Source organism: Vulpes vulpes, chromosome 15, assembly GCF_048418805.1.
Source record: "Vulpes vulpes isolate BD-2025 chromosome 15, VulVul3, whole genome shotgun sequence".
Taxonomy (NCBI): Eukaryota; Metazoa; Chordata; class Mammalia; order Carnivora; family Canidae; genus Vulpes; species Vulpes vulpes.
Window position 1 is genome coordinate 109,158,190 of NC_132794.1, and position 21,393 is coordinate 109,179,582.

At 50.4% G+C, this 21,393-nt stretch overlaps 1 protein-coding gene across 18 annotated transcripts in view; it reads left to right on the top strand.

The window, feature by feature from the left end:
• The window catches only part of TACC2 (transforming acidic coiled-coil containing protein 2), a 210,748-nt gene that overhangs the window by 52,497 nt on the left and 136,858 nt on the right, over positions 1-21,393 (top strand). For 11 of the 18 annotated variants that reach the window (XM_072740263.1, XM_072740273.1, XM_072740277.1 and 8 more), the window contains 2 exons: positions 8,331-13,607; positions 14,210-14,335. In XM_072740263.1, the coding sequence (XP_072596364.1) occupies positions 8,331-13,607; positions 14,210-14,335 (5,403 nt within the window). The remainder of the gene's footprint in view (positions 1-8,330; positions 13,608-14,209; positions 14,336-21,393) is intronic. The other 7 variants (XM_072740266.1, XM_072740279.1, XM_072740267.1 and 4 more) reach the window with 1 other exon arrangement.

The following is a 21,393-nucleotide window of genomic DNA, read 5'->3' on the forward strand; positions in this document are numbered from 1 at the left end:
ATTTTTCTTGGAATCCAGTTGCCTGCCCTTCCCCCCTGCCCCACTCTGCTGGATAATGGAGTCTCTGACATGGGCTGACATGTTGACCTTGAAGTCATCTTAAGTTCATGGTGGCAGAGTGTGCACTGAATAATAAGGTGATTTATTTATTTTCCTCTCGGCTATTGCATGGGTCGCTCAAGCATTGTGGTCTTTGTTTATTCTGTAACAGAATGAGCACAGGAAAGAGTTAAAACTACATTAAAAATACAAAGCTGAGTCAGACAGGGCTGCCAAGGTCACTGGGCTCCTTGGTCTCTGTGCAGGAAGCATTGTTTGGACAAATTAGGGCCGTGTGTGTAGATTGGCCCTAATCTACTAAGATCGCAAAGAAGTTTCTGAGGAGGTACCTTCCTCCGTGAAATACCAGGTTTAGTTGTTGAGACCTGGCAATTTCCCTCTCTTTATTAACTTGAGAATTCTTTCCTCTGCACGAATCACTTGGAATTTAAGTCCTTTCCCAAAGTCCCTGGAATAGGCAGTACCACTCACAGTACAGGAGTTTTTTTATGTCAGTTTAAAAAAAATTATTTCTCGTTTCTATATTCATTTCATAATGAATCATTCATTCAGCAGAGTATGTACCAGTGCTAGACTGAGGTATAAAAATAAATGAGATGAATTCCCTCCAAGATCCAGAAGGCCGTACCCAGTGGGAAAATAAGTGCGTAAACAAACAAGATAACGTGCAGGTACTGAGTCTACACACAGGCTTTAGGGGAATAGAAAACACCATTCAGGGGAGAGAGGGGGTCTTAGCATGGAGGAGGGAAAGAGGAAATCCCGTGGTGGAGGAGAGTTGGGGGTTCTCATTGCAGAGGAGAGTTAGGGAGTGTTACCGTGGAGGGGGAAGGAGGTCCCAATGTGCAGAGCCCTCAGCTGGCCTTGTTCTGAGGCACAAAGGAGCTATTCACATGTTCTTGATTTACAAGCATATTCTGTTCCAGAGCAGGTGAGAGGTGAGTACACGGGGTGCTTTGATAGTGTGTTTTCAGAACTGTCCTTCTGGTTCTCTAAAGGACAGCTGAAATGTCTTTACCAGATCTTCCTTTTACTTAGGGCTGTGCATCCCATCCTATGTTCTCTGTGTGGCACACCAGTCTCGCTGGGGTCCAAAAGACAGTGGACTAACCCAATTTTGTGGTTCCCAGACTGATTAGAAAAGGGGGCAGAGGGCAGCCCAGGTGGCTCAGCAGTTTAGTGCTGCCTTCAGCCCAGGGCCTGATCCTGGAGCCCCAGGATCAAGTCCCACATTGGGCTCCCTGCATGGAGGCTGCTTCTCCCTCTGCCTGTGTCTCTGCCTCTTTCTCTCTCTCTGTGTGTCTCTCATGAATAAATAAATAAAATCTTTTAAAAAGGGGGGGGGCAGAGGAAGATTTTTGAGAAACACTAAGTTTGGAAAACACTGTGCAGGTATCTTCTTGTTGATTCACAATGTGTGGTGGTATCTCAAAGGCACTGAGAAGTCCTACGGTAAAGAAACTTGTTTAATCATGCTTCTTCTAGTGCTTCCTGTATCATCTAAAGAGCAGGGACACTGCTTTCTTGCACATCTAACAATCATATTATGAGAAACATGGAGTTCAGTGTTTAAAAGCTTCTGATAGAATTGAAAAAATGGAGAACATATCTTACACAACTCTTGTTAGTCATTAGTAATTGATCCAGAATGATCTATCATAGTTGGCCCAATCATGTATCAAGTTCTCTATTTTTTAAGATTGTATGTATGTATTTATTTATTTATTGAGAGAAAGAGAGAGAGAGAGGGAGAGTGTGTGTGTGTGTGCATGAGTAAGATGGCTGGGAGGCCGAGAAAGAGGGAGAATCCCAAGCAGACTTTGTGCTGAGCGGGGGAACTCGACGTGGGGCTCAATCTCACAGCCCTGGGGTCATGACCTGAACTGAAATCAAGTGTCAGATCCTTAACCAACTGAGCCACCCACGCACTCCTCATATATCAAGTTCTCGAGGGAACTATTTTCTTAGGCAGTCTTCTTAGTTTGGGATAGAAAAGAGAAAGAAAGAAAAACTGGGAAGTGAGCATCTCATAGAGAGTAGAGTATCTCCAAGAATCATGGTTATTTATAACCCTAGAGCTTGTTGGTTACCAGACTTATGATCCACAGAGAGAAAAAATACAAAGTAAAGGACAAGACTAAAGACAGTGAATTGGTTGGGTGATTAGCCATTTAGCTGTGTCATTGTGAAGATTGACACGATCCCCAAAGTAACGAGGTTTGTCCTGATTCCATGTTTGGAAGAACTGAAAACATTTTGGAGTCCAGTTTCCTTTCTTTGGTTGGGGTCTCGGCCTTCCTTCTACTGAAGAAAAGTCACATGTATAACATGACCCATGGGTTCATTCAGATGTTGGCAAGTCCTGAAAACTTACGGGAGAAATAGAACGCCACAGTCATCCTAAACTGCTCTTGGGGTTTGGGGAGCTAATTCATCACATCCCTTCCCACCAGATTCTTACTCAATCATGAAACTGGCACCGGAGTCTGAAAGGAGAAGAGAGCCAGCTTTATCAGTGGCAAAATTGGACAAGCAGATACATCAAAATGGGGCTCCTGATACTGCCCCCTGAGCTAATCTTCCCCACCCAGTGCCAGGGTGTGGACAAGCACAGGGCGCCATGAAGCCTGGGGAGGGCCAGCTCCAGAGAGCTTGTCACTTGGCAGGCAGCTGGGGGAAGGCACTTCTTATCTCTGCGACCTGGAGCACCTTAACCCCCACCTGTGTGGAAACTGTATCTATGGGGGCTGATTTCCCCCTCTCACCAATCAGAGGAGTCTCACTTCTTCCTGGGGGATAACCCTAAGGGAGAATAGGGCAGAGTGTCATAGTTTCTTTGAGAGCTCAGCTGTGTCAGAAAAACCCCAAATTTATGGGCCAAGGCAGAAATACGTGCAGCTGAGGACCACCCCCAGCCCAGAGCCCTCTCATCACCACCCCAGCTGCCACAACTGGTAACAGTATATTCGGACTGGTGGTTTCCAGGGGCTGCAGTGGAAGTCACAGGATCTCTCTCTACCCCTTGCTTTCCTTTTCCAGAAAGAACATTGGAATGCAATGAGTAACAGTGATGATGTTATGTGGGGAAATCTTCTAATCTTTTCAATTACACTAATTTATGAAAATAACAAATCATTCACAGACTTCTGTACTTTATAATTAGTAACAAATTTCTTGCAGCGCACCCCCTAAACTCATCAGACCCACCAGTGTGCACAGGGACTTGTGGTTGAAAAGTGCTGCCTTAACCTCAAGAAGCGTTTAAACAAAAGTACTTTGCCTTTTCTGAGCCTCATTTTCCTGGATCTTCAGCAGTAAAATGAAGAATTTGGACAAAACAGGTTACTAGGTTACTATGCTGAGATTGTCACATCAAACAACCATGACTTGGGAGCATTTCTGCATATTTAGAATCTTTGATTTGGGTTCACTTGTATCTGCCCATTCACGCATTCATCTACCCAATCATCCATCCACCAACCGTTCATCCATTCATTCAACCATCCATCCGTTCATCCAGTCATCCATTTACCAGTCAATCACCCAACCATCCAGCCATTCCTCTAGCCAGCCAGCCATCTACCAACCATTCATCCATCTATCCAGCCATCCAGGCATCCAGTCATCCATGCACCAATCACCCATCCACCTAGCCATCCATCCATCCATCCATCCATCCATCCATCCATCCATCTGTGCATCTACTCATACATTCAAAAAATTCAATGTTTGCTATATGCTAGATACTGGGGATACAATATTGTAAAGAAACAAGACTTAGTCTTCATTATACTCCAATGGAGGGAATGATCATCGATCCATGTTGATGGCAACTGTGACTACAGCCGTCAGTAGGTGGGCCTGTGAAAGCAGATCTGATCCAAGTGGCCAGGCCAGGAGGGCTTTGTTGACCAGTGATGAGTAGGGTTGGGACCTGCCGGGGAAGAGTATGAGGAATCCAGGCTCCGGGCAGATGCACAGATGGGGAGGTCCGAGTGGGACGAGACAGGAAAGGTAGGCAAGGGCCACAGCTGATTGCAAAGTGAAGCTACCGGAGAGATATCCCACGAGGGTGGTGGGATTAGGCTTCTATTTCTAAGCCGTTTTGCTCTGGCTGCAGATTGGGAAACAGAATGATGCAGCCAGAGTGCATGGGAGAAGAGGCTGGAGTGCCTGTCCAGAAGGTGTGAAGTCAAAGAGTACAGGGAAGCAGGAGGTGGCGGGACCCTGGAGCCAGGCAGTGTGCGGGGCTCGAGCTTGCTTTGTTTGCCTCAGGAGCTCTGAGCCCCTGGGTCCAGTCTGAAAGCTCTCTGGGGGGGATCCCTGGGTGGCTCAGCGGTTTAGCACCTGCCTTTGGCTCGGGGCGTGATCCTGGAGTCCCGGGATCGAGTCCCACATCAGGCTCCCTGCATGGAGCCTGCTTCTCCCTCTGCCTGTGTCTCTGCCTCTATCTCTCTCTCTGTGTGTGTCTATCATAAATAAGTAAATAAATAAATCTTAAAAAAAAAAAAAGAAAGCTCTCTGGGACTATTTCTACATGTGTGCAATGAGGGCCATCTACTCTGCAGCGCTACTGAGTGGATTGTGCGCAATCATAACTGGAAAGTGCTTAGCATCCGTGATAAATGCTCAGCAGGTGGCAACTCTCCATCATGACAATTTTGCTTCCTGGTTTTGCTGGTTCCCTTGAAGCCTGGAAGTTCAAGGGCCATGCTTGTTTTTTCTCAACCAGCCTCCTTCCCCGAACATTCCTGGTTGGCTCAAGTGTGTCTTCAGAGCTGTGCACTTAGGAACCCACGTGGAAGTTGTTGTCTCCAGCTAGGGTAGTGGGGAGGGCATCTCCGTTGTCTGCTCAGAACTTGGCTGCAACAAATCACCTCTCCTCCCAGGTTGCTTTACCCTATGCTTCTCCCTTTGTTGGGCTGGGGGTATCTGGTCTGCACAGAGGAGACCACGGCCAGCCTCCTCCTATAACCTCAACTCAAAGGCGGCGCCCCCTACAGGCTGAAAGCCTTCCATTGAGAGTTGGGCGATGCCCAGCCCACAAGAGCTGGCCTTTGGATTCTGAGCAGAATCTCCATCCCACACGTTTCGATACAATCTTGAAGCATAAAAGGACATTATGTAAGCTTCAATTAATGCAGAGCCCTCACGGATCAGTTCTTAGGATTTTTCCTGCCCTTAGGCAAACTTGCTTCTGACAAGTGGCTTAATCTGGTTTTAAAAATTGCTTCGGATGGGCAATCAAAGAAATTGCTGGGGCTCAGCTTATGCTAAGTAAAACAAGCAGGTTTTCTATGGGGGGGTGGGGGGGGTGGGGAGAGTCGTGTGTCTCACGCTCAGTGGGAATTTGCTCCTGGTTGTTTTCTGATAAGACCCACAAGTTTTCAAGGTGCCCAAATTGAATAAATCTATTATCTTGTCCCCAAATTATAAAGACTTCATTCCGCCTGAAGACTTCATTCCGCCTGAAGGGAGGCCGCATTCTCCCTCTAAGCTGGCAGCTCCTGTCGGAGGCAGGGATGAAGAAGTGGTTTTATTTTTATTATTACCCGTGTGGAGTGGGTTGTGTCCTGTGCTTCTGGAGCAAACAGACATATGCAGGAGCACTTCATTTCTGAATTACACACCATTAATCTCATTAACTGCTAAAGGGTGTGACCCCTAGCTAATGAGGGGGACTCAGAATGTAAAGTGCTTGTAAAAAGCAAACTGGCCAAATGCAGAGTGCAGAGTTGTTGGTTCCAGAACAATCCAACAGCCCTGCAGCCTGGAGCCCTCCTGAGCCTGGTTTCGGAGTGGCTCCGCATGCAGCCATCAGCGCTGGGCCAGGGCTTTCTGGGTGCAGCTGTCCTTGTGGCCAGCTGAGGATTAAAGAGATTTGTATAACTCACCCTCAGAGTTTTCTCTTCTTTGCCCTTGTCAGCTCTGCTTTTGGGTCTGAAAATAAGGAATCTGGTTGAAACAGGAGCCACTTCTTCCTTGGGTCCATCTTAAATATCTTTAGTGCCTCAGGCACATCATTCGTGTGTCATATGTGCAGCGACAGGCATTAAGTGAGGATGTTGGGTGTAATGATGACGTATACGCCCCCCTCAAAGATGGGGAGTCCATTTCTTAGGTGGTAGTCCATTTCACAGTTCTGGAGGCTGGAGATCCAACATCAAGGTGCCAGCGGATTCTATCTGGTGAGATCCTGCTTCCTGGCTCATAGATATTTTTTCCGCTGTGTCCTCCCATGGCAGAAGGGACAGGGAACTCTCTGGGGACTCTTTTATAAGGCCATGCATCCCATTAATGGCCCCATTCATCTTCAGGACAAGTCACCTCCCAAAGGCCCCACTTCCTCATACCATCTCGGGGATTAGCTGTCAACACATGAATATGAATTGGGGGGCGGGCAAATATTCAGTTTCCCTCCTTGGAAGTTTTTATTCTTGGAGGCAATATAGATTATTTTACAATCCTTCATTTTGGAAAATGTGAAACCTCAAAATGTTGCAAGGAGAGTACAATAAATACCCATATACCTATTGTGAAGGCAGGGTTGGGTTCTGATGAGACCTTTCTTCTTGGCTTGCAGATGGTGGCTTCTTGCTGTCTCCCCTCATGGCTTTTTCTCTGTGTGAGCACACTCCTGGTGTCTCTTCCTCTTCCTTTTAGGGCACCACTTAGATGGCATGAGGACTCAACACCTATGACTTTATTTAACTTTATTTACTGCCTGAAAGACCTTATCTCCAAATACAGTCACATTGGGAGTTAGGACTTCAAAATGTGGATTTTAGGGGGGATACAATTCAATTTCTAAATTTTAACAGGAATATTTTAACAGGGACACCTGTCTGGCTCAGTAGGTTAGGTGTCTGCCTTTGACTCAGGCCATGATCCCAGGGCCCTGGGATGGAGTCTCTCATCGAGCTCCCTGCTCCTCCCTCCTCCTCTGCTGTTCCCCCCACTCGTGCTCTCTCTCTGTCAAATAAAAAAAAAAAACTTAATAAATAAAAAAAATGTGTCTCGCTTTGCCACTGTATGCATCCCTGATAAATGAATGTATATGCATTGCCTGGCACTGGAAAGCTAGACTTCTGGTAGTGAATGTGTAGAGTAGAATCTTTTCTCTGGTCACATTCGAAACGCTGTGGGTCTGTGAATGGGTGAATGTGTACATAAGTAACAGGTGCAAGAGCATTCCATAGATTTTCCCCCCTATGATAATTTTATTTTTTTCCCTATAGTAATTTTAAAGAACATGGCAAAAGCCCTAGGAAAACCACACTTCCATTAACTTAGTGTTGAGCAATTTCTCTTGGTGCTAAAAGATATGCAGTCGTAACAAGTACATAGGATCACAGCCATGCAAAAATAACAAAATTGCATCGTTTAACAAATTGTGTAAGAAAAGAAGGAAATTCACCGGAACCCTTCAGGTGGCAAGCCTGAGCGAGATATTTTTCCTACATCTTCAAAATTTTGTGTGGGCCATCTATTATTTAAACATTTTAAAAATGCACTTGATGAAAACCATGTAGAAACCCAGGCCAAATATGGCATGTGATGAATGACCTTACAGTAACTGGATAGCTGCAGCAAATCCATAATGCTGAGCCATGTTCCCCTAAGTTCCCCATAGCTTTGCCTTATGTGCCGTCCAGCTAAGTAAGTTCAAGTGAAGACAAATAAGACAAGTATGGGCATGAAGGTAATTCAGCTCCCAACAATTTTATATATAGCTAAACAGAATTGATCTTTGGACAATGCCTCTTGCAGTACCACATGTTGAATTGTCAACTATTATCAAAAATAGCTCTTTATTTCAAAGCCTGGCTTTGGCCCCTTGTGTCCTTTTCCCTGAACATCTAAAGATCGTCATTAAGGACTTAGGACCACCTTGTAAGTTACACAGAAGTGGTTCAAACCCACTATTCTGGTGTGTACCTATTGAACACTTTCTGATTCTCCTGCTTTTTGGACTACGGTGAATGTATTTTCATATTTCCCTGTTCACAACTGACCAGCATGGAATGCTCCAAGCTGAATGTTTGAGATTCCCTGCATTGAATTTTGGAGAAAGTCGGGGCACGTGGATGCTTGTGGGAGGGGGAGGGTTGGGGGGCGTGGTCTCTTCATGGAGAGGAATGAGCTGCGTGGGGATGCTGTGTTCTGTGGTCTTTCGTGGGGAAAGGGTGGGGGTGATTCTGCTTGTGATGTGGCTCTGGATGCACAACCATGAGAATGAATGAAACATCAAATGTTTTCATTTTTGGCAGCACCGGGCACCGAGGCTCCTGCTCCACTTCTGAGGGTGCTGCCTGCCTGGATCCGGGCATCGTGTCCCTGGAGGTGACGGAGCCGAGCAAACGCCCACAGGAAGCCAGGGGCCCAGACGGTTCCCCACTGCCCTGCCCCTCAGTGCCCTGGGAGCAGGAGTGCCCGTCAGCCTCCATGCCCTTTACTGAGGGCCCCCCGGAAGGTTGCTTGGCAAGCCCAGTAGCAGCACCTGAAGATTGGCCCCTCATCCAACACCCCAGGAGGGAACCTTCCCCAGGTGCCCATGGGGAGGCCCCAACTGCACCTGTCCCCGAAGGGGGCAGTTCTACTCAGTGCGAAGCAGATGCCATCGTCCCCAGTGCCGGCAGAGGGAGAGGCCTGGGCCAAGAGGGGCATAAATCGTCTTCCTCCAGCTGCACTGACCAGATGCCAGAGGTTTCACCGGCGCCTCCTCAAGAGCTGATGAAGGGACAGCTGTGTGGAAAAGATGGTCAGCCTGGTGGTTTCGAGTCCCAAGGGAACGAGGCTGCAGGTGGCCTTCCCCCGGCAGAATCCAGGCAGGGGGCGACTTCTGTGCAAGAGGGCCCGAGGGCCCCTGCTGCAGCTCAACCAGGCAAGGCGAGCTCATCTGGTCTGGAGGAGTCCCCCACAAAGCCTGAGACCCCGACTCCGCCAGATCCAGCCCCCACAGCCTCGGACAAGGAAAAATGCCAAACGGAGGTGCCGCCTCAGGCTATCGCCGCCGATGACTCGGGATTCCTCAGGGCCTGCCACCCCACTGGGACGGCCGGAGAAGAGGACACAAATTCCCGGGAAAGCTGCCAGCAGCAAATGGGAGCACATCTGGTGCACGTCGAGCTGCCCTGGGATTCACTGAGTCCTGCCCCTACACCCGGGGCTGGGGACTCTGGGAAGGAGACTGTGGGTACCAGCGATGCTCAGGGCCACTTGCAGACAGGGCGGCAGGGGAGCGAGCCCAGTCCAGCTGTCTGTGCTGCAGCAGGCAACCCACCCGAGGGGGCTTTGCTTGAGAGCACAGAGCCTTCCCCAAGTGCACTGATGGAGGAAACAGGTCCAGCTTCAGATTCCGCTTCACTGCCAGCTGCTCAGGCCTCTATTGCCACAGAAGAATCCAGCTGGTTGACCAGGGAGATGGTTTCTGGGGCTGAGATGCCAGTTCTTATGGATCTGGCCAAAAAGCTAGCAGATACAGGGTTGACAGGACAGGAGAAGCTCGCATCAGATCTCAGAAATGAGAGAGAGGGTCTAGATGGGAACTGTGGAGAGGGTCCTGCCCCTTTGCCCCAGGACGACAGGGGAGAGGTCTCAATTAGGGACCAGAAAGTCCAACAAGGGGTACTTCCCCCATTCCCAGCCAGTGTATCAGATGAAAGTGCCAGAAACTCCCCAGGGCCGAAGGAGGAAGCCATGGCCCCTGAAAGCGCAGCTGTGGCTGGAGAGGAAGGTAAACTATCTGAGGCCAACTCCAGGGGAGAGGAAGAAGTCCCAGAGCCACTTGACGGTGGAGATCCTGAGAACCCAAGGGGAGAGCAACCCAGGGCTTTAGGCTGCAAGCCCAAGCTGGAGGCGGAAAAAGATGAGGTTTCAAAGCTAAGCCATGATGTGGAGAGCAAAGTGCATTCCAGCACAGACTCAGCACAGCCACTCAGAAAGGAGGGTCCTGGGCACACCGATAGGCCTGGCCCTCCATCAGAAGATACAGCTAGAAGCTCAGTGACCTGTGGGACGATGGGAGAAGCCCATGTGGTCCATGCATCTGGCTCATTGCACAAGCTCCCCGAGAAGGATCTCATCCTGCCGCCTGGGCCGGATGGAACTGGTGAACACATTCTTCCCAAAGAAGCTGTCTGGGAGGGGCCGGGACTGCAGGCCCCGTGTCCCGACACCCTTCAGGACGTGAGGGGATTGGAGAGAATGGACTATCTTCCTGCTTTAGAATCTGAGAAATCAGATTTCCTGTCAACTCCTGCTGCCGAGGTCACCCCCAAAGCCCAGGAGGTGGAGAGCACATCTGACACAAAGATGAGGAGCCACCCATCTGCACAGAGGCCCGGCAGCTGTGACGGGGACGGCTTGCTGACATCCCCGGGCCAACCTCATGGGCTGGGGCAAGAGGCAGCTGGTCAGGAAGTCCATGCTGAAGGGCCACATCCCCCCGAGGGGGAGAATTTGGCAGTGGACTGTGGGCTTATGATGCTCAGCCTGCAGCAAGATCAGCAAGGAAACCTGTCCTGCCTGAATGATGACAAGACACAAGGAGCTGCTTCTGAGGGACCCTCAGCGTCTTCGCAGAACCATCTCCAGCCATTGCAATCAGAACCAGAAGCATCCATCTCTGACATGCTCAGGGAGGAGCCCCAGCAGTGTGAAAATGAGAAAGAGACTTTTCCGGGTAGTCCAGGTTTTAGGAACCTAGACGCTTCTGGAATCCACCCACCTGTGGAACCCCTGGATGTTGTGTGCTTGCCCACTCGTGGGAGAGAGGAACAAGCTTCCAGATCAGAACTTCAGGATGAGCTCCCCAAAGGCAGTGTCTGTGATGCTCCCAGTTCGGCTCCCGGGGACAGAGTTCCAGAGAGTCCCCCGACAGAGCATCCAGAGCTGTCAGCCCCAGGAGGACCAGAGTTGTCTGCACGAGGGCAGAAAGAGCAAGAGGGCGCGTGCGGTGGCAGTCTGCCTTCCAGAGTGTCGCCACCCGCAGCAGCAGACGCCTCAAAAGACTCCCCTCTTGCAGGTCACTCCAACAGAGAGGAGAGTCGCTGCGCAGAGCAGGGCCCGAGCAAGTCCCGGCAGGAGCCCGCAGATGTGCCGAAAGCCAGCGGGCGGCATGAAGAAGCATGTCTCAGTGATGTAGGAGGATCTGAAGCCGCTGACGCTCGGCCCCCGCTCCAGGGGTTGGGTAAGACGGAGAAGGCAAGTGGGAACACAGTGGGGACCCCACCTTGTTGGCCTGACTCAGTAGCTCTCGGGGCCGCCGCTCAGGGCCCGCCAGCCCCAGCGCCGGCCGGCGCCCAGGGCGCACCCAGCCAGGATGCCCCAGACACGGAGGCGCACGGGGAAGGGCACGCAGGCAGGCCGCAGCCGGCCCCGGCCCCGCAGGAGGAAATGCAGCCCCCCACCGCCTCGGATGCTGGGGCCCCAAGGCTTCTTGGAAGTTTCCCAGCCGCTGAGGATCGAGGTGCTGACTGTGGGGCTGCCGACACCGGTGGGAATGCTGAGGAAGGAGAGCTGGGGGCACAGGGGCCTCTGGGGGTGCCAGCAGAAGCTGCTCTGAGCCGTGGCTCCCTTCAGACGGAGCTGCAGGCCCCCCTGGGGAAGGAAGCTTCTATCTGGGCCCTAGGTGAGCCCTGCCAAGCAGAGCAGCTTGCAGCCAGCAGCCAGAATGACTTGCTAGCAGCCGGGGAGCTGGGTGGGGTTCCCTGCAGCAAGGTGGATATTTCTGCAGCCCAGGCTGTCCCCAACCCAAAGAAACTCCTGCGACCTGGGCCACCAGAAGAGGCTGCTCCAGACACTCCTTACCTGCATATCGATGGTGCTGCCGGCAAAGGGGCAGGGCCTTGTCCTGTCGAAGAGCCTCTGCTGGCCTTGGGAAATGCCACCTCCATGAAGCTTTCTGCAGGCTTGCTTGCCCCTCTCTCACAACCAGGAGCTGCCAGTGGGGAGAGCTCTGCAGTGCACGCCAGCCACGGGAGCTCCAGAGCTGGAAACTTGGAGGGACCCTTGGACTCCATCCCCTACCTGGACAGGGCGCTGCTTCTGACCAAGAGTAAGCAGGTGACAGGGGAGGAGGAAGAGGCAAGAGCGCCTGGTGCGGGCACAGGACCCCGTGAGATGCTAGCTTGCCCGGCCAGTGGGGAAACCATAGCAGGTGAGGCAGCAAGGGAGCCGGAGAGCAGCAGGAAGAGCTTGGTGGACCCTTCCAAGGATCTGAGGAGGGGTGCACCAGGTGGTGTGGACGCAAGCTCTAAGCAGATCAGCATCATCACTGGGCTCCCTGACTTCAGGGAGCACATCACCAAGATCTTTGAGAAGTCTGTGCTCAGGGCCGTGACCGCCGATCGGCCCCAGAGTGCAGTGGGAGAAAAGGCAGGAGCCGAGGGGAGCATGAGAGGCGAGGACCTCGCCGGGCCACGCCCAGAGAAGCCTCCAGATGGGGCTCAAGGAGTGGCCATGGCCCCTCTCCCCGCCCTTCCTGCTGGACTCAGGGTGGATGCAAAGGAGAAGAAGCAAGAGTTGCCTACAGAGGCTGAGATCCCCTGTCTGGTTCCCCAGGATCCTGCTCCAGGAAAGCTGCCGGGTGCCGCAGAGCAGAACCTGCCAGGTGCCAGTGTGGGGAAGGAAATGACTGGTGTCCCACAGATGGTGCAGGAAAGTGAGAAGCCAGAGGGGGCTGGGGAGGCCAAGCCCGGGCCTGGAGGCCTGGCCCACTCACAGCAGGGTGGAGGCCAGCAGAAGTTAGCTTCGGGTCCTGCCCTGCCGGCAGCTGTTCAGGAGACTCCCATGGAAAAGGCTGCTGACTTCCAGGTGGATCCCCAGAGCCACCAAGAAGGGACCTCGGTTCCAGAAGATAGAATTCCTCCTGCAACCTACCACCAGGAAACACCCACCAGTGACAGTCAACCCGGAAAGGATGGTGCCTGGGCCTTTGCTCACACAGAGGATCCAGGTCACATGCCAGTGTCCACCTCTGCCCTGGGAGCGTCATCTCCCCATGGGGATGTTTCGATTGTGGCCAAGGCCATCAGCGAGCCCCAGACCCCTGACACACTTGGGGATGAGCAGAGGCGTGGAGGTGGTGCCGGGATCTCAGAAACACAAAATGCCCTGGGCAAGCAGTGTGGCCCTGAGCTGCAGGCTGCAGAAGGAACAGCCACTCCTTTGGAGCCTGGCTCAGGAGCTGCTGGGGAGGCGGAGGGTGACGTCACCTTGAGCACAGCTGACACCGGGGCACGTGTGTCTAGTGACCCGCCTGAGCCAGGTACTACGAGGATGTTCTGCGGCGCTGCTCATGGGCTGGCACTGCCGGGGACCCACGGGGACGCAGGCTGCTCTGCTGGGGCCCCTGGCACGGAGGATGCAGCCGCTCTGCGAGGGGAGAGCCCTGCTGTGCACCGGCTGGCTGAGGAGCAGCCCGGGCCCGAGCTCCCCACTCCTGCCGGGGGCGAGAAGCCGCGAGTCTCTTCACCTCCAGGACCTGACGAACCTCAGGACCTGAAGCCTGAACACCTGGCTCTGGGAGTGCTCCCCGCTGAAAGGTACAGAAAAGGACAGATTCCCCCACCCCGGGGAGGGGTATGGGACCAGCTTCAAAAGGGACTCCCACCCCGGTTGGTGAGAGTCAATCCAATAGACGGGTGGGTTTTTTTTAAAGCTAAGTTTTCTATACCTAATTGCCTAAATGTACCTGCTTGCAACCGCTGGATGTGCTAAGATTCTGAAAAATGTGAGAGAAATGGGTGGAATTGGGGCGCTGTTTGTTGGACATGTCCCGTTCCCTCTCTGGGTTCTTCATTTAACTAAAACTGTCTGAAAAGCATGAAATGTTTGCTGGCTGGCGACATGCTCTTGGGCCCTAAGGTTAGAATCAATCATATGTTTTTCTGGAGCCAAAATATATGTGCTTCTGGATCTGGATATGTTTATACAGAGGGGCCTAAATGATCCCAAAGCATCTCATAGCCATTAACTGCTGGAAGATGATTTTTTTTCTAGGGATTTTGGGGTAGTACCCACTTAAAACTTGAGTTGGGAAATGAGCGTTTTCAGTCACATGTGGAGAGAAATACCCTTCTTACCATCTATTGCTTTCTTTACTTTTTTTTTTTTTTTTTTTTTTGCTTTCTTTACATTATCCCAGAAGGAGCCCCGGGCCGGACCCATCCACCTTACCTTCAGTTCCTGAGAAAGATGCTCCAGATGTCCCGGGTGAGGCTGTCTCAGACGAGGCCAGAAGTGTGGGAGGAGCAGAAAGGTCAGTGAAAAGGTATTAGCCTTTGGAAAAATGTGAAAAGAGATCAGCCTTTGGAGAACCATTCCTTTGGCAGAGACACACTGGATGTTTTGCAGAGGAGAGTTCTTATATGTGAAAGCAGCAAGTAGCCTTTGCCGTTCTTTATACAAGAAAAGCGATGCCCAAGATGATGGAGGGCTCCATTGTTATGAACAGGATGGAATGAATTTCACATCTAAGTTTATTACCTTAAAGAAAACAGCTTTATTGAGATGGAATTCATAGGCCATATAGTTCATTCATTTCAACTATATGATTCGATGGTTCACAGAGCTGTGCAAGCATCACTACCATCAATTTTAGAACATTGTCACCTCCCCCAAGGAAACCCTGCATCCCTTGCACATCACATCCCAACCCCCAATCCCAGCCCTAGACAAACACTAATTTGAGGCAAATGGGTTCCACAATGATTTAATCTCTGAAGCCAGAACATCTACTCGCCCACCCCAGTCACACTCCATAGAGATCTCGAGATTAGGGGACAAATAACAGGCATAACTGTGAATCCCAGACCCTCACACTGTGGGAAGTGTGCCTGCCGGGTCTTTCTTAAGTGAAATGCCACCTATGGTTGTAGAAGAGCAGCTGCTCAGAAGTTTCATCCTTCTGGGGAAATGGAGATATTGTGAACATCCTTAGTTGGACCCTCGGCTGTTCTGGTTGTGTGTGTGTGTGTGTGTTTGTGTATGAGTAGAGTAGGGTTGGATTTTAAATTAGTACCTGCGGCAGCCCAGTGAATCCTACCAAACAGCTGCAGGCATTTTAGAAATGATTTGATTCATATTTTGCACATGTGGAAAGAATGCATGATCACCTGTTTTTCGAGTCTGAGCACTCCCACCGACACTCAGCTGCCTTTCTGCCCTTACAAGGGCGCCTCTCATAACTCTGGGCCCGCGAGACGCAGGCGTGTGCTGCCCAGGCAGATGCAAGTGTAATCTGCCGTGGACACTTGTCTCTGCTGCTGACGTAGCAGGCAAGTCCTCCTGCTGGCATGGATGTCGGACACTCCCACTTACAGCAGGAAAAATCTCTAACTAGGAAAATCCTCCCCCTCCCCACCAATGACATAGTAGCACCTTTCCCAGTGTCCCTGGAGGTTTTATCTCCTTCTTGGAGAACTTGGGAACGTGGGGCCAGAGATATAGTAGTTTAATAAATATTCCATGGCTCATTGTATGAATCGCTTTAAAATTTAAAAATTTTAAATCATAATTCTGAATAGTAGAAAATCTGTAAGGAATAGAAAAGTATAAAGAATAAGAGAAAAGGCCATGACCCCACCTCGTAATGATTACTGTTATTTATTAGTTTTGTGTATTTTCGTCCACTGTTGTGGATGAAATATTTAAATATTTGCAGAGTTTTTTCCCCCTCTGTCATCAACACTCTGCGAGCATATCTTAGTGACTGAAGTTGCATGACTTGGCGCAGTTTATTGAGCAATGGATGTTTCGGTGATGTTTCCTTTGCTCTGGGGGAGGGTGTAGACCCGGAGGGACCGGGTGTAGACTCTTAGACTCTCTCGAGGTGTACCATCCGATTTGGCAGCCGCTCATCACGTGTGAGGGGAGGCGTGCTAGGAGTGTAAAATACATTCCAGATGGTGAAGACTTATGGAAGAAAAACGAACAAAAAAATCATTCATAATTCTTATGTTGCTATGTATTAAAATAATATTTTGGATGTATTAGGTTAGAATATATTAGTAAATTTCATTTCCCATATTTCTTTTTTTAATTAATTAACATATATTCATGAGAGACACACAGAGAGAGGCAGAGACACGGGCAGAGGGAGAAGCAGGCTCCCTGCAGACAGCCTGATGCAGGACTCGATCCCAGGTCCCCGGGATCACACCCTGAGCTGAAGGCAGACGCTCAACGACTGAGCTACCCAGACATCTCTCATTTTCCATATTTCTTTACCCTATTTCTAAAGTGGCTACCAAAACTTTTAAAACTACACATGTGACTTTTGCATTTTTGGCTTGCACGTGTGACTCACAGTCTACTTCTGGTTAGGTCGTTTGGCTCTAGAACCTGCATTGCCCTGGTCCTGATGGAGGAGGGCTGACTTTTCCTGTACTTTGGGTTCTTGGGGGAAAAAAAACCCAACAACTTGCCCCCATTTCATTGGCTGAAGATTTCCAGCAAGAATCCTGAATGGACCCTCTGTTCCAGCCTGCCCAGTGGGGTGACCTCCGTTCCCGCCCACTAGGGAGATTATGGGGGCAGCAACATCCAGGCAAACAGGCTGCAACAGATTCCAACTTAGGCTCAGTAGACCATGGGAGGTCTCCGGAAGATACAGACCGGCTCTGTATGTGCAACAGAAATAGGACACAGGCCACAGATGTAATCTGGAATTTTCTACGAGCCACATTCAAAACTAAACAGAAACAGGTAACATCACTTCCAATAATATATTTTAGTTAACCCCATACATCACAAATATCATCATTTTAACATGTAATGGATATCAAGATGATGAATTTTATATTCTTCATTCTCATTGTCATGCTGAGTCTTTGAAAGCTGGTGTGTATTTTATAGCCACGGCGCTGGATTTGGACCAGCCACATCCCAGGTATTCAACAGCCACATGTGGCGAGTGGGTGCCCTATCGGACACCACAGCCCCTCACCAAGCTCTGACACCTGTCGCCCAGGATCCAGAAGTCCAAACCTTCCCACGGGGACCCCAAATGCCCACATCCGCCTGCCCAGCAGCCTCATTTGTCCACATTTAACACAAATATTGGAAATATTTATTTGCCTTGAGAAGGAGGCTTAGTACTTCTGGTGAATTCTTTTGCCACAAGGATGCTGAGCTGTGGACCTGGGAAGAGCAGGTGTTGCACGGGAAGGTGAAGTTCCGCAGCGGTCTGGGGCAGGTTGAGTGGCCACACAATGGGCAGAGGCTGCCAGGAGCTGGGGTGCTGATGAAGTGCAGAGCAGGGGCACCAGATTCACACCCCAGCTCTGCCCCTTAGTTACACATATGACCTCAGTTTTCCCACCTGTAGAATGGGGAGAAAATTCGTGTCCACCTTGTGGAGTTGCTTCGAGGGCTGAGATCGTGGATTCCGGCCCAGTGTTGGCACATCCTGGGGCTTGCTGGCCGTCAGGTTCCCTAGTGCCTTTCCGTGGCGTGGCTTTTTGTGCAGTGAACTGAATGGCCACTGTCTCTCCTCACGTGGAGACTGTTCTCCTAAGGTTGAAGTCCCATCCTGTCTTCCTTTTCTGGTACTGAATTCTTTGTGACAATATCTTAACGGCTGAAGAGAATAAATTCTTTCTTGCCCCCTCCTGGACAGCCCACAGTGATCTGCTTCAACTTTGAAGTTTTTGGGGTTGCGTTTTATTGTGAAACCTCATGACTGTCTTTCGGTGTGTACCATATTGTATCGTATTCCAACAACGACGAAAAACATGTTTTGAGTTGCCCTGGGAAGAGTAGAGCAAATCAAAATCACCTCTTCTAGTCTCTTCTTGGTTATCAGGTGACACGCTTCTGTTGAATTTATTGTATTTTGAAGGTTCTGTTGACCTGAATAGAGCTGATACCACGAATCAGGTTCACTACCTTAGAAATGTCTCTTTTCTACCTTGGTGACGAGATAGTTTGAAAACCCAGTCTCATATATATGTAGATGCCAGGAGCACAAGTATGTCTATGTGCTTTATTTTCCCAATTTTGAAGCCCAGTTGGCCCTGCTGGTGGATAGGCTCTGGGTATCCTGTGGCTTTGCCATCACCCCGTACCTGAGGGGCACATGTGCACCCAATTCTGAGAAGCAGGCATTCATTTCCACCATTGTGTGGTCTCTGCTTCTGGAAAAGCCTGGAGCCCACAGGCAGCCTTCCTTATTTTTAGATTGTCCTACAGAAGGTACTTGAATTGATTTCAACCTCACACACGTATAACTCTCTTCCTTGTGGATGGAAAATCGAGAATTGGGCATTTTGATGACACACCACTGATGGTTAGGTATGCAGTGCTGGACCTGTCTCGGATAGCACCAAGCTTGCTTTTGCTGAATATTTATACACAGCGGTCTTTTACTTTTCCATTCGGGGAAATGGTCGGAAAGCCATCCTTTCCAATTATTAGTGCATTCTGAGAGAATCAAATTATTCCCAGATGCTTGGGGTCCTAGCGCAGACCTAGGCTAAACCAAGGAGGGCAGCTGGGTTGAAAAGTTGAGGGAGGTCAGGCGGGGGAGAACAGAGGGAGATGACGGGCATCGTGCCGAGGAAGTCCTCGCTGGGCCTGAGAGCAGAGCTGGAGCCGCTTCTCACCCTTCCTCCCACGCTCGCTCCCCACTCGCTCTCCTCTTTCCTTCTCTCTCCTCCTCCTTCTAAAATTACCAGCTGTGACACCGTGTTTTTGAGTTTAAGAATCAGGTTTTGAAGATCCCTACAGCTGTGTAAATTAAGGAAAAGGCCAAAAAAATAATAATAATAAGACTCAATCCTAGTTGTCTTAGCAGATAAAGCCAGGACAACAGATCCCCCTCTCCAGTGAGATCCTTCTGGGTTTGCATTTATACCACTTTGGTTCCATTACTTTAAACTTCCTTTTGGGGGGATCCCTGGGTGGTGCAGTGGTTTAGCACCTGCCTTTGGCCCAGGGCGCGATCCTGGAGACCCGGGATCGAATCCCACGTCGGGCTCCCGGTGCATGGAGCCTGCTTCTCCCTCTGCCTATGTCTCTGCCTCTCTCTCTCTCTGTGTGCCTATCATAAATAAATAAAATTAAAAAAAATCATAACTTAAATAAAATAAAATAAACTTCCTTTTGGGAAGTGTTGGGCTGCACTCTGGCCCTCTGACTTGGAGCAATGTTCTTCCCAAACGGGAGACAGTGGAGTAAAACAGACCTGTTCCTGCCGCAGCGGCCTCTTACTGGCTGTGTGGCCTTGGATGAGCTGCTCCACTTTTCAGTCTTCTCATATTTATAAAATGGGAAACACAAAACAAAACACATTTCTCTGTGAGAGCAGGAGGTTGGGTTCGATGGGAATGTTTCTAAAGCATCTGGTATAATGCCTGGTATATGGTAAGGGTGTAATAAAAATGGTTAACCTCTCTTCTCATTTTAAATGTACTTTTTCGAAAGCATCCTGGCAATTAAGCAAAGGGAAAATATGGCCTCGGTCCCTAAATGAAAGAGTAAGAGCCCCGGCAGGAACAGGGAGACCGCTGCCTGGAAAGGGTCATTTCCAGCTGCTTGGCCTGTCTGCGCCTCCATGTCTGTCATGTGTAACCTTGCTGTGCTCACAAGGAGCTTGTTACCTGGTTCAAAGGTACATAGGAACTGAAGACTATCAATGACGTGGATTTATAGTGTCATCAACAGCTTCAATCATTGGGAGCCGTCATATATAAAAGTCAAAGGACCTTTTAAAATGCAGCCTTGATGTTCAGAAGCTTTTGTGTTCCATAATTAAAATGGGTTTTCTTGGAGGTGAAGCTGTCCTTGGGAAAAGTGCCAGGTCACTGGCTTATGGGGCGCCCACACATAGGGTGGCAGTGGGCTGGATTTCCTGCCCTGGCTTCTGGCTCTTCTGGGTCTTCTGGGGCCCTCCGCCCTGTGGCCTCTGTCACATGGCACCTGGACCTGAGGTGGGGAAGAGCCGCTTGACGCCACTTGAAAAACCAAGGCCAGGATCACAGCCGGGTGGTGATTTTCCAAATGAATGTGTCCACACCGACCCGGCTGCTCTTCCTGGAACCGCTCATTACGGCGGCTGGCGGAAGCCCTACCGCATGGACCTGGATGCAGCGGTGTTTGAGAACCGGGTATTTTAGACTCTGGCTGATTATTGCTGGAAGGGAACTCGGGGGCATTCTCATTGAGGCTCGGAACAGGGAAGAGGCAGAGAACTAGTCCCAGATTCTGGGCCCTGATGGCATATTTCCCCCTGGATGCCTGAACTGAGCCCAGGACCCTTCCACAGGGGACGGGCCTGCTCTTCCCAGCCCCGCTGGCCGCCCCAAATCTCCTTCTAGGCTTTTGAGGGAAGAATTCTCAGTTCTAGTGTGGAACCTAGAGCCTCGAAGAAGACAGATCTCAAACTCCAGCTCCAGGTCTAGCTCTGTGAGCTTGGGAGTGTCACCCTCGGACCCTGTTAACTCACCTGCACGTCAGGGGCCCGAAAGACTCCCAGGGCCATTAGGATTACATGAGTCACCTTATTTGGAGTGCCCAACACAAACAAGAACTCAGTGAGTCTCCTTGCACTCATTCCTCCCTTGGGGCCAAAGGACCTCCGCTTCCAGCACCTTCTTTCTCTGTCCGAGAAATCCAGCACCTCAGTAGGTGCTATTCGTGGACCCCTTTTGCAGAGGAGGAGATAGAGGCTCAGACATGAGGCACACGGCTTGCTCAAGGTCAGAGAGCTAATAACAGCTGGAGCTGGCACTAGAACCTCTCTTCTGGAAAGTGTTTCACACGTCAGCTTAGATCCTTGATCATTAACTTAGCAGTCAGGTGGAGTCTTGGGAGAGGTCACTCTCTACGACAGCACTGTCCCCCAGATTTTCTACAATAGACATGTCCTCTGTCCCTTCTAGGTGGTATGGCTGACATTAGCTACACGGGGCTTGGGAGCACCTGCAATGGGGGCACTTGAAACGCAAGGGTGAGTTTCCAGGCGAGGTGGTTTCAGGGCCACTGGGGAACTGAACCATGAATTGTATTGAGCTTTGATTATTTAAAATTGAAGTTGGACATGGGTCTGGTGGCTTCTGTGGGGGACAGCCCATCTCGAAGACGTAGTTTCTTCATATATACAAACACGGTTAGTCATCACCATTAGAGCCAGTGTGGATTCCAGAAGGTTCTGTGTGTGTAGCCCTGCCGGGGGCTGGGGTGCCCCCACAGGGTGGTGTGTGAGCATTGGTTTCCCCCTTGGCTCTGCAAGTGGCCAAGCCAGGTAGCTCTGTCTCCAGAGTAGAGACTGGAATGTAGTCACAACCCAACTGCCCGGCAACACTGATCAGCAGGAGGCGTCCCAAGCCC